The sequence below is a fragment of the Anolis sagrei genome, chromosome X (assembly GCF_037176765.1).
Source record: "Anolis sagrei isolate rAnoSag1 chromosome X, rAnoSag1.mat, whole genome shotgun sequence".
In the NCBI taxonomy this organism is placed as follows: Eukaryota; Metazoa; Chordata; class Lepidosauria; order Squamata; family Dactyloidae; genus Anolis; species Anolis sagrei.
The window spans coordinates 3,167,099-3,179,768 of NC_090034.1; the positions used below are offsets into that span (position 1 = coordinate 3,167,099).

The window sequence follows — 12,670 nt, forward strand, 5'->3', positions numbered from 1 at the left end:
GTACCTTGGCGCAGACGCAGAACGGAGCCCAAAATTAACTGAAATGTGAGACTTAACAACAGGAGTAAACCAATAACAATTGAATTACTTGTATTGCTTTGCTATATTCAGAAGGCCCATTTGTCCCAAGTTTCTTTCAGTACTAAGTCAAACAAATACATGATCTTTCAGAAAGGAAGTGAAAGTTACACATTCATAGAAGAAGGCTTAAGTGGGAAGTGAAAGAGAGGTGTTAATGGGAATTAACACAGTGTGATGGGATGTAATGGGAAAGGAAGGTAGAATTGGAACAAGGCTTAGAAGAGGAGGCCAGAAATGTATTGTCGAAGGCTTTTCACGGCCAGAATCACTGGGTTGCTGTGAGTTTTCCGGTCTGCTTGGCCATATTCCAGAAGCATTCTCTCCTGACGTTTCACCCACATCTATGGCAGGCATCCTCAGAGGTTGTGAGGTCTGTTGGAAACTAATCAAGTGGGACTTATATATCTGTTTCCAACAAACCTCACAACCTCTGAGTATGCCTGCCATAGATGTGGGTGTAATGTCAGGAGAGAATGCTTCTGAAAAATGGCCATACAGCCCTGAAAACTAACAGCAAACCCAGATACCAGAAATGCCGACTCTCGGATAAGATAATATGCAACCCAACCATGACACTTAACTTAAAAGCCATTGGCTGAGAGGCATGCCAACACGTTTGGCTTCGCTTCTCAGCAGGGTTTAGTTGCTCTGTGATTTCCGAAGGAATCAAAACTTAAGAAACCACCTCTTCTTAATATGTTGTCGAAGGCTTTCATGGCCGGAATCACTGGTTTGCGGTGAGTTTTCCGGGCTGCCTGGCCGTGTTCCGGAAGCACTCTCCCCTGACGTTTTGCCCACATCTATGGCAGGCATCCTCGGAGGTTGAGAGGTCTGTTGGAAACTTGGCAAGTGGGGTTAATAGATCTGTTCCCAACAGACCTCACAACCTCTGAGGATGCCTGCCGTAGATGTGGGGGAAACATCAGGAGAGAGTGCTTCTGAAATATGCGCATACAGCCCTGAAAACTCACAGCCAACACAGATACCAGAAATGCCGACTCTCGGATAAGATAATATGCAACCCAACCATGACACATGGCCGGAATCACTGGTTTGCGTTGAGTTTTCCAGGCTGCCTGGCCATGTTCCAGAAGCACTCTCCCCTGACGTTTTGCCCACATCTATGGCAGGCATCCTCAGAGGTTGAGAGGTCTGTTGGAAACTAGGCAAGTGGGGGTTATATTTCTGTTTCTAACAAACCTCCCAACCTCTGAGGATGCCTGCCGTACATGTGGGGGAAACATCAGGAGAGAGTGCTTCTGAAATATGCGCATACAGCCCTGAAAACTCACAGCCAACACAGATACCAGCAATGCCGACTGTCGAATAAGATAATATGCAACCCAACCATGACACATGGCCGGAATCACTGGTTTGTGTTGAGCTTTCCGAGCTGCCTGGCCGTGTTCAGGAAGCACTCTCCCCTGATGTTTCGCCCACATCTATAGCAGGCATCCTCAGAGGCTGAGAGGCCTGTTGGAAATTAGGTAAGTGGGGTTTATATTTTTGTTTCTAACAAACCTCCCAACCTCTGAGGATGCCTGCCGTAGATGTGGGGGAAATGTCAGGAAAGAGTGCTTCTAGGAGCCCTGAAAATTTGCAGCAATCCAGATGCCAGAAATGCCGACTCTTGGATAAATAAGATAATACGCAACCCAACCATGAAGCTTATTTGCATATACTGTGTTTACTTTTTGCAAACCCTGCAATTGCTGCTGCTTTCTGGACCTCCAAAGGAAACCGAACATGTGCAAAACTCAGGGGCGCGCGCATGAGTTTCGTATCATTTCTCCAAAAGTTGTGCATTAAAATTCCAGGGTCGCAGCTGAAACTTTCCTATCTCTTTTTGTAGACTATGGAATTCCTTGGACACTAACTTCGGTAGAAAAAGCCCTCCTTCGGAGAATAATTCCTTCGAAAGGTGATATAATACCTGAACATTTTCCCCTCTTTTCCTGCTTCGGGGAAGGATCGGACTTTTAGATATTGTTTGTTTGCGTTTTGGGGAAACATAAAGGTGGTGCTGACTTGGTTTCTTTGGAGCAGAGTTCCTATATGTTGCACAAGAGTCCTCAGATATTTATAATAGAGTTTTATTATTTCTCGGAGGTCATTTCTCCACCGAAGTTCAGGTAGAAGCGGAGCGAATGGCCTTTTGATAATTAAAAATTTAAGAATAACCCTGTACAGGTGTTTCATAAACTATAAAGAGTAAATATATAAACCAGAACTATCCTGTAGAGACTCCAACGGGCGGGGAATCTTTTTGCAGAACACTAACTTATTTTTAAAGACGCAGGATAGGACTTTGTGCAATGTATTTTTGTAAAGGCTTTTTTCAGAACCTTTGTCTCGGGTGTCCTTCGCTGCCTCCAAACTGATAAGAAGCTATTAAAAAAAAAAAGGTTTAAGAGTTTTAATTTTTTCAGAAGTGCATGTCATATTTGGAACTAAGAAATAAAAGTTTCTTTTTTTGGTATTGGTGCTGAGCGTCTCCTTAATATCTCAAGCAGTGGTTTTAGACCAGGCGTGGGCAAACTTCGACCCTCCGGGTGTTTTGGACTTCAACTCCCACAATTCCTGACAGCTTTGGAGAGCTTGTGTTCAACCATTTCAAAGCTCCCTGCTTGAGTGGTGATGGCATGATCGTCAGCATAGATAAAACTTTGTCCCTTCTGTCAGTGGCTGGTCATTTGTGTAAATATGAAACTGTACAACTTGTACAACCTGTTCAACAGTGGAACTCTTTGCCTGATAGTCAAGCAGTCAGAGTACGGTCCAGGGTAACTCCCAGGTATTTGGGTATGCTGCAATGCTCCAGTGGGATTCCTCCCCACTTCATCGTCAGAGCTCGAGATGCAGTTCTTAAGGTGAAGAGCACACATCTGCATTTCAAACGGATTAGCAATCAGCTGGTTTTCCTTGTAATAGGCAGTAAGAGCACCTAAGGCTTCGGAGAGCTTCTGTTCAACCATTTCAAAACCTCCCTGCTTGAGTGGTGATGACATGATCGTCAGCATAGATGAAACTTTGTCCCTTCTGGCAGTGGCTGGTCATTTGTGTAAACGTTAAACATTGAATGTGCAAGCTTGTTTTCCTTATAATAGGCAATAAGAGCACCTAAAGCTTCAGAGAGCTTCTGTTCAACCATTTCAAAACCTCCCCCCTGCTTGAGTGGTGATGACATGATTATCAGCATAGATGAAACTTTGTCTCTTCTGGCAGTGGCTGGTCATTTGTGTAAATATGAAACATGGATGGAGCAAGCACGCTCTCCTGAGGCAGGCCGTTCTTCTGTTTCTGCCACCTTCTTCTCTGGCCCTGGAACTCAACAAAAAAGCTCCTGTTTTGTAGCAGATTTCCTATGAAGAGGGTGAGGTGGCAATCCTTTGTGATGTTGTAAGTTTTCCCTATAATGGGCAGTAAGAGCACCTAAAGCTTCAGAGAGCTTCTGTTCAGCCATTTCAAAACCTCCCCCCTGCTTGAGCGGTGATGACATGATTGTCAGCATAGATGAAACTTTGTCTCTTCTGGCAGTGGCTGATCATTTGTGTAAATATGAAACATGGATGGAGCCAGCATACTCCCCTGAGACTCTATGATGAGATAAAACGTGCTGCAAGGTGTTCTACAACCATTTCAAAGCTCGCTGCTTGGGCGGTGATGGCACAATCGTCAGCGTAGGTGAAACTCTGTCCCTTCTGGCGGTGGCTGGTCATTTGGGCCAATGGTAAGCATTGATGCTCTAATAGACAGTAAGGGCACCCAAAGCTTCAGAGAGCTTCTGTTCAACCATTTCAAAGCTCTCTGCTTGGGTGGTGATGGCAGTATCATCAGCATAGATGAAACTCTCTGTCCCTTCTGGCAGTGGCTGGTAATTTGGGTCAAGGTTATGCATTGATGGTACAAGCTCTAATAGGCAGTAAGGGCACCCAAAGCTTCGTAGAGCTTCTGTTCAACCATTTCAAGGCTCCTTGCTTGGGCGGTGATGGCACAATCGTCAGCGTAGATGAAACTCTGTCCCTTCTGGCAGTGGATGGTCATTTGGGTCAATGTTAAGCATTGATGCTCTAATAGACAGTAAGGGCACCCAAAGCTTCGGAGAGCTTCTGTTTAACCATTTCAAAGCTCTCTGCTTGGGTGGTGATGGCATAATCGTCAGCATAGATGAAACTGTCCCTTCTGGCAGTGGCTGGTCATTTGGGTCAATGTTAAGCATCAATGGTACAAGCTCTAATAGGCAGTAAGGGCACCCAAAGCTTCAGAGAGCTTCTGTTCAACCATTTCAAAGCTCCCTGCTGGGGTGGTGATGGCACGATCGTCAGCATAGATGAAACTCTTTGTCCCTTCTGGCAGTGGCTAGTGCTCCAGTGGGATTCCTCCCTAGTTCATCCTCAGAGCTCGAGATGCTCTTCTTAAGGTGAAGAGCACACATTTGCATTTCAAACGGATTAACAATCAGCTGGTTTTCCTTGTAATAGACAGTAAGAGCACCTAAAGCTTCAGAGAGCTTCTGTTCAACCATTTCAAAACCTCCCCCCCGGCTTGAGCGGTGATGACATGATCATCAGCATAGATGAAACTTTGTCTCTTCTGGCAGTGGCTGATGATTTGTGTAAATATGAAACATGGATGGAGCAAGCACGCTCCCCTGAGGCAGGCCGTTCTTCTGTTTCCGCCACCTTCTTCTCTGGCCCTGGAACTCAACAAAAAAGCTCCTGTTTTGTAGCAGATTTCCTATGAAGAGGGTGAGGTGGCAATCCTTTGTGATGTTGTAAGTTTTCCCTATAATGGGCAGTAAGAGCACCTAAAGCTTCAGAGAGCTTCTGTTCAGCCATTTCAAAACCTCCCCCCTGCTTGAGCGGTGATGACATGATTGTCAGCATAGATGAAACTTTGTCTCTTCTGGCAGTGGCTGATCATTTGTGTAAATATGAAACATGGATGGAGCCAGCATACTCCCCTGAGACTCTATGATGAGATAAAACGTGCTGCAAGGTGTTCTACAACCATTTCAAAGCTCGCTGCTTGGGCGGTGATGGCACAATCGTCAGCGTAGGTGAAACTCTGTCCCTTCTGGCGGTGGCTGGTCATTTGGGCCAATGGTAAGCATTGATGCTCTAATAGACAGTAAGGGCACCCAAAGCTTCAGAGAGCTTCTGTTCAACCATTTCAAAGCTCTCTGCTTGGGTGGTGATGGCAGTATCATCAGCATAGATGAAACTCTCTGTCCCTTCTGGCAGTGGCTGGTAATTTGGGTCAAGGTTATGCATTGATGGTACAAGCTCTAATAGGCAGTAAGGGCACCCAAAGCTTCGTAGAGCTTCTGTTCAACCATTTCAAGGCTCCTTGCTTGGGCGGTGATGGCACGATCGTCAGCATAGATGAAACTCTTTGTCCCTTCTGGCAGTGGCTAGTGCTCCAGTGGGATTCCTCCCTAGTTCATCCTCAGAGCTCGAGATGCTCTTCTTAAGGTGAAGAGCACACATTTGCATTTCAAACGGATTAACAATCAGCTGGTTTTCCTTGTAATAGACAGTAAGAGCACCTAAAGCTTCAGAGAGCTTCTGTTCAACCATTTCAAAACCTCCCCCCCGGCTTGAGCGGTGATGACATGATCATCAGCATAGATGAAACTTTGTCTCTTCTGGCAGTGGCTGATGATTTGTGTAAATATGAAACATGGATGGAGCAAGCACGCTCCCCTGAGGCAGGCCGTTCTTCTGTTTCCGCCACCTTCTTCTCTGGCCCTGGAACTCAACAAAAAAGCTCCTGTTTTGTAGCAGATTTCCTATGAAGAGGGTGAGGTGGCAATCCTTTGTGATGTTGTAAGTTTTCCCTATAATGGGCAGTAAGAGCACCTAAAGCTTCAGAGAGCTTCTGTTCAGCCATTTCAAAACCTCCCCCCTGCTTGAGCGGTGATGACATGATTGTCAGCATAGATGAAACTTTGTCTCTTCTGGCAGTGGCTGATCATTTGTGTAAATATGAAACATGGATGGAGCCAGCATACTCCCCTGAGACTCTATGATGAGATAAAACGTGCTGCAAGGTGTTCTACAACCATTTCAAAGCTCGCTGCTTGGGTGGTGATGGCACAATCATCAGCACAGATGAACCTCTCTGTCCCTTCTGGCAGTGGCTGGTCATTTGGGTCAAGGTTATGCATTGATGGTACAAGCTCTAATAGGCAGTAAGGGCACCCAAAGCTTCGGAGAGCTTCTGTTCAACCATTTCAAAGCTCCTTATTTGGGCGGTGATGGCACGATCATCAGCATAGATGAAACTGTGTCCCTTCTGGCAGTGGCTGGTCATTTGGGTCAATGTTAAGCATTGATGCTCTAATAGACAGTAAGGGCACCCAAAGCTTCGGAGAGCTTCTGTTCAACCATTTCAAGGCTCCTTGCTTGGGCGGTGATGGCACAATCGTCAGCGTAGATGAAACTCTGTCCCTTCTGGCAGTGGCTGGTCATTTGCATCAATGTTAAGCACTGATGGTGCAATTTGTAGTAGGCAGTAAGGGCACCCAAAGCTTCAGGGAGCTTCTGTTTTACCATCTCAAAGCTCCCTGCTTGAGCGGTGATGGCACGATCATCAGCATAGATGAAGCTCTCTGTCTCTTCTGGCAGTGGCAGGTCATTTGAGTAAATGCTGAACATGGATGGAGCAAGCACGCTCCCCTGAGGCAGGCTGTTCTTCTGTTTCCGCCATCAGCTTCTCTGGCCCTGGAACTCAACAAAAAAGCTCCTGTTTTGTATCAGGTTTCCTATGAGGCGGGTGAGGTGGCCGTCCTTTGTGATATTATACATTTTTCTCAGGAGGAGGCGGTGGTTGACAGTATCATAATCCGCTGACAGGTCTATGAAGACAGCTCCTGTGATCTGCTGCCTTTCAAAGCCATCTTCTATGTGCTGAGTCAGGATCAGCACTTGCGATGTGCAGCTTTTGCCTTTCCTGAAGCCAGCTTGCTGTGGGATCAGACAGGGGTCTATATTTTCCATAATTCTATGCAAAATAAGAATTATATTATATTGACAATAATCTCAATATATAATTATAATATAATATAGTAATAAGAAATTATTATTATTATTATTATTATTATTATTATTAATTCCAGCTGAATATATATAATTATAATATAATATAATGCAGTAATATAATATAGCAATAATATATATAATTATAATATATAATGTAGTAATAATATATAATTATATATGGTAATAAGAAATTATTATTATTATTATTATTTATTCCAGCTGAATATATATAATTTAATATAATATAATACAGTAAAATAATATAGCAATAATATTTATAATATATAATGTAGTAGTCATATAAAAGTATAATATAGTAATGTATTATTTATTTATTTATTTATTTATTTATTTGCTGCATTTGTTGACCGCCAATCTCAGCCCTAGGGCAACTCATGGCGGTGTACAACATATAAAAGACAATTTACAATAAGAAAAAAAAAAAAGTCAACATATCAGTAAACACAATCATATAGTTACACTAAATAATCCGCTCCGTCTCATCATAGAATCATAACCAAACTCGTAATCCATGTTCCGTTCCAGTTGTCATTACCAATTTATGTAGCGCTCAGTTAAATGCTTTCTCAAAATTATTATTATTATTTATTCCAGCTGAATATATATATATATATCTTCACAACCGTGGACAGCGAGTGGAGAGGGGAGGCCTGGTCTCTGAGAGGTCCCCCCTCTCTCTCTTGTGGGGTTCCTCCTCAGGGGGCCATTCTCTCCCCTCTCTTGTTTAACATCTCTATGCGCCCACTTGCTCAGCTGGTCCGAGGTTTTGGGCTGGAGTGTGACCAGTACGCCGATGACACTCAGCTGGTGCTGAAGATGGAAGGCCGACCGGACTCTGTACCCGATGGTTTCCATCAGTGCCTTGAGGTCGTGACTGGATGGCTGCGTGCCAGCAGGTTGAGGGTGAATCCAGCAAAGACGGAGATCCTATGGCTGGGTCGACCAGGCAGTGGGGACATCCATCTGCCCACCCTGGATGGCGAGGCGTTACACCTGTCCTCGTTGGTCAAGAGTCTTGGTGTCCTTTTGGACCCTCTTTCTGCTGAGGATGGAGGCCCAGGTCTCTCTCCGCCGTGAGCAGAACCGCCTTCTTTCTTCCACCTGCGGCAGGCTAGACGGCTGGCCCCCTCCCTGTCCAGGGACGACCTGGCTACGGTGATCCAGGCCACAGTCATCTCCAGACTGGACTACTGTAATGCCCTCTACATTGGCCTCCCTCTGTCGGTGATCCGGAAGCTCAAGTTGGTACAAAATGCAGCTGCTCAGCTTCTTGCGGGAACCCCGATGAGATGCCACATAACCCCAATCTTCCTGCAACTGCATTGGTTACCCATTGAGCACCGGATCACTTTCAAAGGGATGGGACTCCCCTTGAAGGCCTTGCGTGGTCTGGGGCTGATGTACCTGAGGGGCCGCCTCACCCCCTCCCAACCCCAGAGATCCCTCCATTCTTAGGACCAAGATCTATTGGAAGTCCCCTTGCGTCTAACAGCAACCAGACGCAGAGCCTTCACAGCAGTGGCACCACCACTCTGGAATACTCTGCCACCTGAACCTTGCGGGACTGATCAGCTTTCCGCAGGGCATGGAAGACATACCTGTTCCGACAGGCTTTTAATGTTTGATAGTGTTGTTTTTAAATTGTTTTAATTTGCTTTTAAACTTTGTTAGATTTTAGCTATTCTTGTAAGCCGCTCCGAGCCCCAGGGGAGTGGCCGCATAGAAGTTTAAATAATAAATAAATATAATATAATATAATATAATATAATATACAGTAATATAATATAGCAATAATATATGATTATAATATAAAATATATATAATTATAATATATATAATATATATATATAATTATATAATATATATAATTATATTTATAATTATATATATAATATATATATATTATATAATATAATGTAATACAGTAAAATAATATAGCAATAATATTTATAATATATAATGTAGTAGTCATATAAAATTATATTAATACATTATTATTATTATTATTATTATTATTATTATTATTATTATTATTCCAGCTGCTCCAATGCTTCAAAGCACGTGACAGCGCCAAGTTCCAATCAAACCACGCCCTCCTTCGCAGCTATTGGCCGAGACTTGGCGGAGCGCTCCGCCCCTTTCCCCGCCCACTCCTAAAACCACGCCCTCCTTCGCAGCTATTGGGCGAGACGTGCCCGACCGCTCCTCCCCTTTCCCCGCCCACTCCAAGCCCTGTTGCTAGGAGACAGCGAGTAGCGCTTCTCCGCCCCCGCCCTCTCTTTTGCGGTCACGTGAACGAGAGCGCGTCACAAACCCTCCTCCCCTTCCCTTGTCCCTCCCCGGCCACCGTCCCTTCTCTCCTCCCGTTTCCCCTGCCTGGGCGGAGCCGACGGAAGCCTGCAAGGGCCAGTTTCCTTCTTGGCGGCCGGGTGTGCGCGTTCCTCCGTCATGGCGGCCGCGGCGGCGACGGAGCAGGAGGCCTTGAAGGGCGGCGGCAATAGCAACCGGAACCGCGGCGGCGTGCAGCGCGTGGAAGGGAAGCTCCGCGCCAGCGTGGAGAAGGGCGACTACTACGAGGCCCACCAGATGTACCGCACCCTCTTCTTCCGGTAGGGGGCGCCCTCCCCACGCCTCTCTCGCAGCCCCGCACGGCCCCGATTGGCCCACAGCGGTGCCCTTCACGCGCTCAAGGCGTCCCCATTGGTCAGGGAGAGAAAGAGGCGGGACTCCCGCAGAATAGGGTTTCCTAGGAACTGGGGGGGTCCTGAGAGGCCTTTTAGGTGTCTGTAGCAATGCCTGAAAGGGAAGAGGCTTCAAAATTAGCGTATAAACGCCAGGTAATCTGATTTAAATCGGTTTATATGGCAGTGTAGGCCAAGCTGGGCCCTCCAAGTGTTTTGGACTCCAACTCCCAGCATTCCTCGCAGCCTCAGGCCCTTATAAGGACCCTGCAGGTGTTTTGGACTCCAACTCCCAGCATTCCTCACATTCCTTATATGTGTCTACACCAGTCCTGGGTGAAACTGGGCCCTGCAGGTGTTTAGACCAAGCTGGGCCCTCCAGGTGTTTTGGACTCCAACTCCCAGCATTCCTCGCAGCCTCAGGCCCTTATAAGGACCCTGCAGGTGTTTTGGACTCCAACTCCCAGCATTCCTCACATTCCTTATATGGGTCTACACCAGTCCTGGGTGAAACTGGGCCCTGCAGGTGTTTAGACCAAGCTGGGCCCTCCAGGTGTTTTGGACTCCAACTCCCAGCATTCCTCGCAGCCTCAGGCCCTTATAAGGACCCTGCAGGTGTTTTGGACTCCAACTCCCAGCATTCCTCACATTCCTTATATGTGTCTACACCAGTCCTGGGTGAAACTGGGCCCTGCAGGTGTTTAGACCAAGCTGGGCCCTCCAGGTGTTTTGGACTCCAACTCCCAGCATTCCTCGCAGCCTCAGGCCCTTATAAGGACCCTGCAGGTGTTTTGGACTCCAACTCCCAGCATTCCTCACATTCCTTATATGGGTCTACACCAGTCCTGGGTGAAACTGGGCCCTGCAGGTGTTTAGACCAAGCTGGGCCCTCCAGGTGTTTTGGACTCCAACTCCCAGCATTCCTCGCAGCCTCAGGCCCTTATAAGGACCCTGCAGGTGTTTTGGACTCCAACTCCCAGCATTCCTCACATTCCTTATATGGGTCTACACCAGTCCTGGGTGAAACTGGGCCCTGCAGGTGTTTAGACCAAGCTGGGCCCTCCTGGTGTTTTGGACTCCAACTCCCAGCATTCCTCGCAGCCTCAGGCCCTTATAAGGACCCTGCAGGTGTTTTGGACTCCAACTCCCAGCATTCCTCACATTCCTTATATGGGTCTACACCAGTCCTGGGTGAAACTGGGCCCTGCAGGTGTTTAGACCAAGCTGGGCCCTCCAGGTGTTTTGGACTCCAACTCCCAGCATTCCTCGCAGCCTCAGGCCCTTATAAGGACCCTGCAGGTGTTTTGGACTCCAACTCCCAGCATTCCTCACATTCCTTATATGGGTCTACACCAGTCCTGGGTGAAACTGGGCCCTGCAGGTGTTTAGACCAAGCTGGGCCCTCCAGGTGTTTTGGACTCCAACTCCCAGCATTCCTCGCAGCCTCAGGCCCTTATAAGGACCCTGCAGGTGTTTTGGACTCCAACTCCCAGCATTCCTCACATTCCTTATATGGGTCTACACCAGTCCTGGGTGAAACTGGGCCCTGCAGGTGTTTAGACCAAGCTGGGCCCTCCTGGTGTTTTGGACTCCAACTCCCAGCATTCCTCGCAGCCTCAGGCCCTTATAAGGACCCTGCAGGTGTTTTGGACTCCAACTCCCAGCATTCCTCACATTCCTTATATGGGTCTACACCAGTCCTGGGTGAAACTGGGCCCTGCAGGTGTTTAGACCAAGCTGGGCCCTCCTGGTGTTTTGGACTCCAACTCCCAGCATTCCTCGCAGCCTCAGGCCCTTATAAGGACCCTGCAGGTGTTTTGGACTCCAACTCCCAGCATTCCTCACATTCCTTATATGGGTCTACACCAGTCCTGGGTGAAACTGGGCCCTGCAGGTGTTTAGACCAAGCTGGGCCCTCCTGGTGTTTTGGACTCCAACTCCCAGCATTCCTCGCAGTCTCGGGCCCTTATAAGGACCCTGTTTCCTCTCTGCTGTTTTGCTGTTGTAATTTTAGAGTTTTTTAATACTGGTAGCCAGATTTTCTTCATTTTCATGGTTTCTTCCTTTCTGTTGAAATTGTCCACATGCTTCTTGTGGATCTCAATGGCTTCTCTGTGTAGTCTGACATGGTGGTTGTTGGAGTGGTCCAGCATTTCTGTGTTCTCAAATAATGTGCTGTGTCCAGGCTGGTTCCTCGGGTGCTCTGCTATGGCTGATTTCTCAGGTTGAAGGAGTCTGCAGTGCCTTTCATGGTCCTTGATTCGTGTTTGGGCAATGCGGCTGCCTTTGGTGGTCCCTATGTAACAACCAAGCACAGCTTAACACTTCTCAACAAAAGATTCTCCCAGGCTCAGCCAGGCCTTCAAATGCTAATCAAGGTGAGGATGCTTGCCATAGATGGAGGCGAAACGTCAGGAGAAATGCCTCTAGAACATGGCCATATAGCCCGAAAAAACCCACAAGAACCTAGTGATTCCAGCCATGAAAGCCTTCGACAATACACTAAAGGTGGTCAGTTGAAACATTCACACCTAGCTCCAGCAGACAAGAGTCCTTTGTCCCACCCTGGTCATTCCACAGATATATAAACCCACTGTCCTAGTTCCAACAGACCTCGCTACCTCTGAGGATGCTTGCCATAGATGCAGGCGAAACATCAGTAGAAAATGCCTCTAGAAAATGGCCATATAGCCCGAAAAACCCCACAAGAACCTATTGATTCCAGACATGAAAGCCTTCGACAATACATAGCAACAGATTTATATACCGTATATTCTCAAGCGTAAGCCGACCCGAATATAAGCCGAGGCACCCAATTTTACTACAAAAATACTGGGAAAACGT

At 46.8% G+C, this 12,670-nt stretch overlaps 2 protein-coding genes across 2 annotated transcripts in view; both read left to right on the forward strand.

The window, feature by feature from the left end:
• LOC132780024 (SUN domain-containing protein 1) overlaps window positions 1-2,560 on the forward strand; it is a 135,290-nt gene extending 132,730 nt beyond the window's left edge. Inside the window, exon 24 of the mRNA XM_067461205.1 lies at window positions 1,934-2,560. The gene's annotated coding sequence lies outside the window, so the exon portion shown is untranslated. The remainder of the gene's footprint in view (window positions 1-1,933) is intronic.
• Window positions 2,561-9,457: 6,897 nt separating this feature from the next.
• The window catches only part of LOC132780023 (Golgi to ER traffic protein 4 homolog), a 41,754-nt gene continuing 38,541 nt past the window's right edge, over window positions 9,458-12,670 (forward strand). The window contains exon 1 of the mRNA XM_067473633.1: window positions 9,458-9,754. Coding sequence (XP_067329734.1) covers window positions 9,594-9,754 — 161 coding nt within the window. The 5' untranslated portion in view covers window positions 9,458-9,593. The remainder of the gene's footprint in view (window positions 9,755-12,670) is intronic.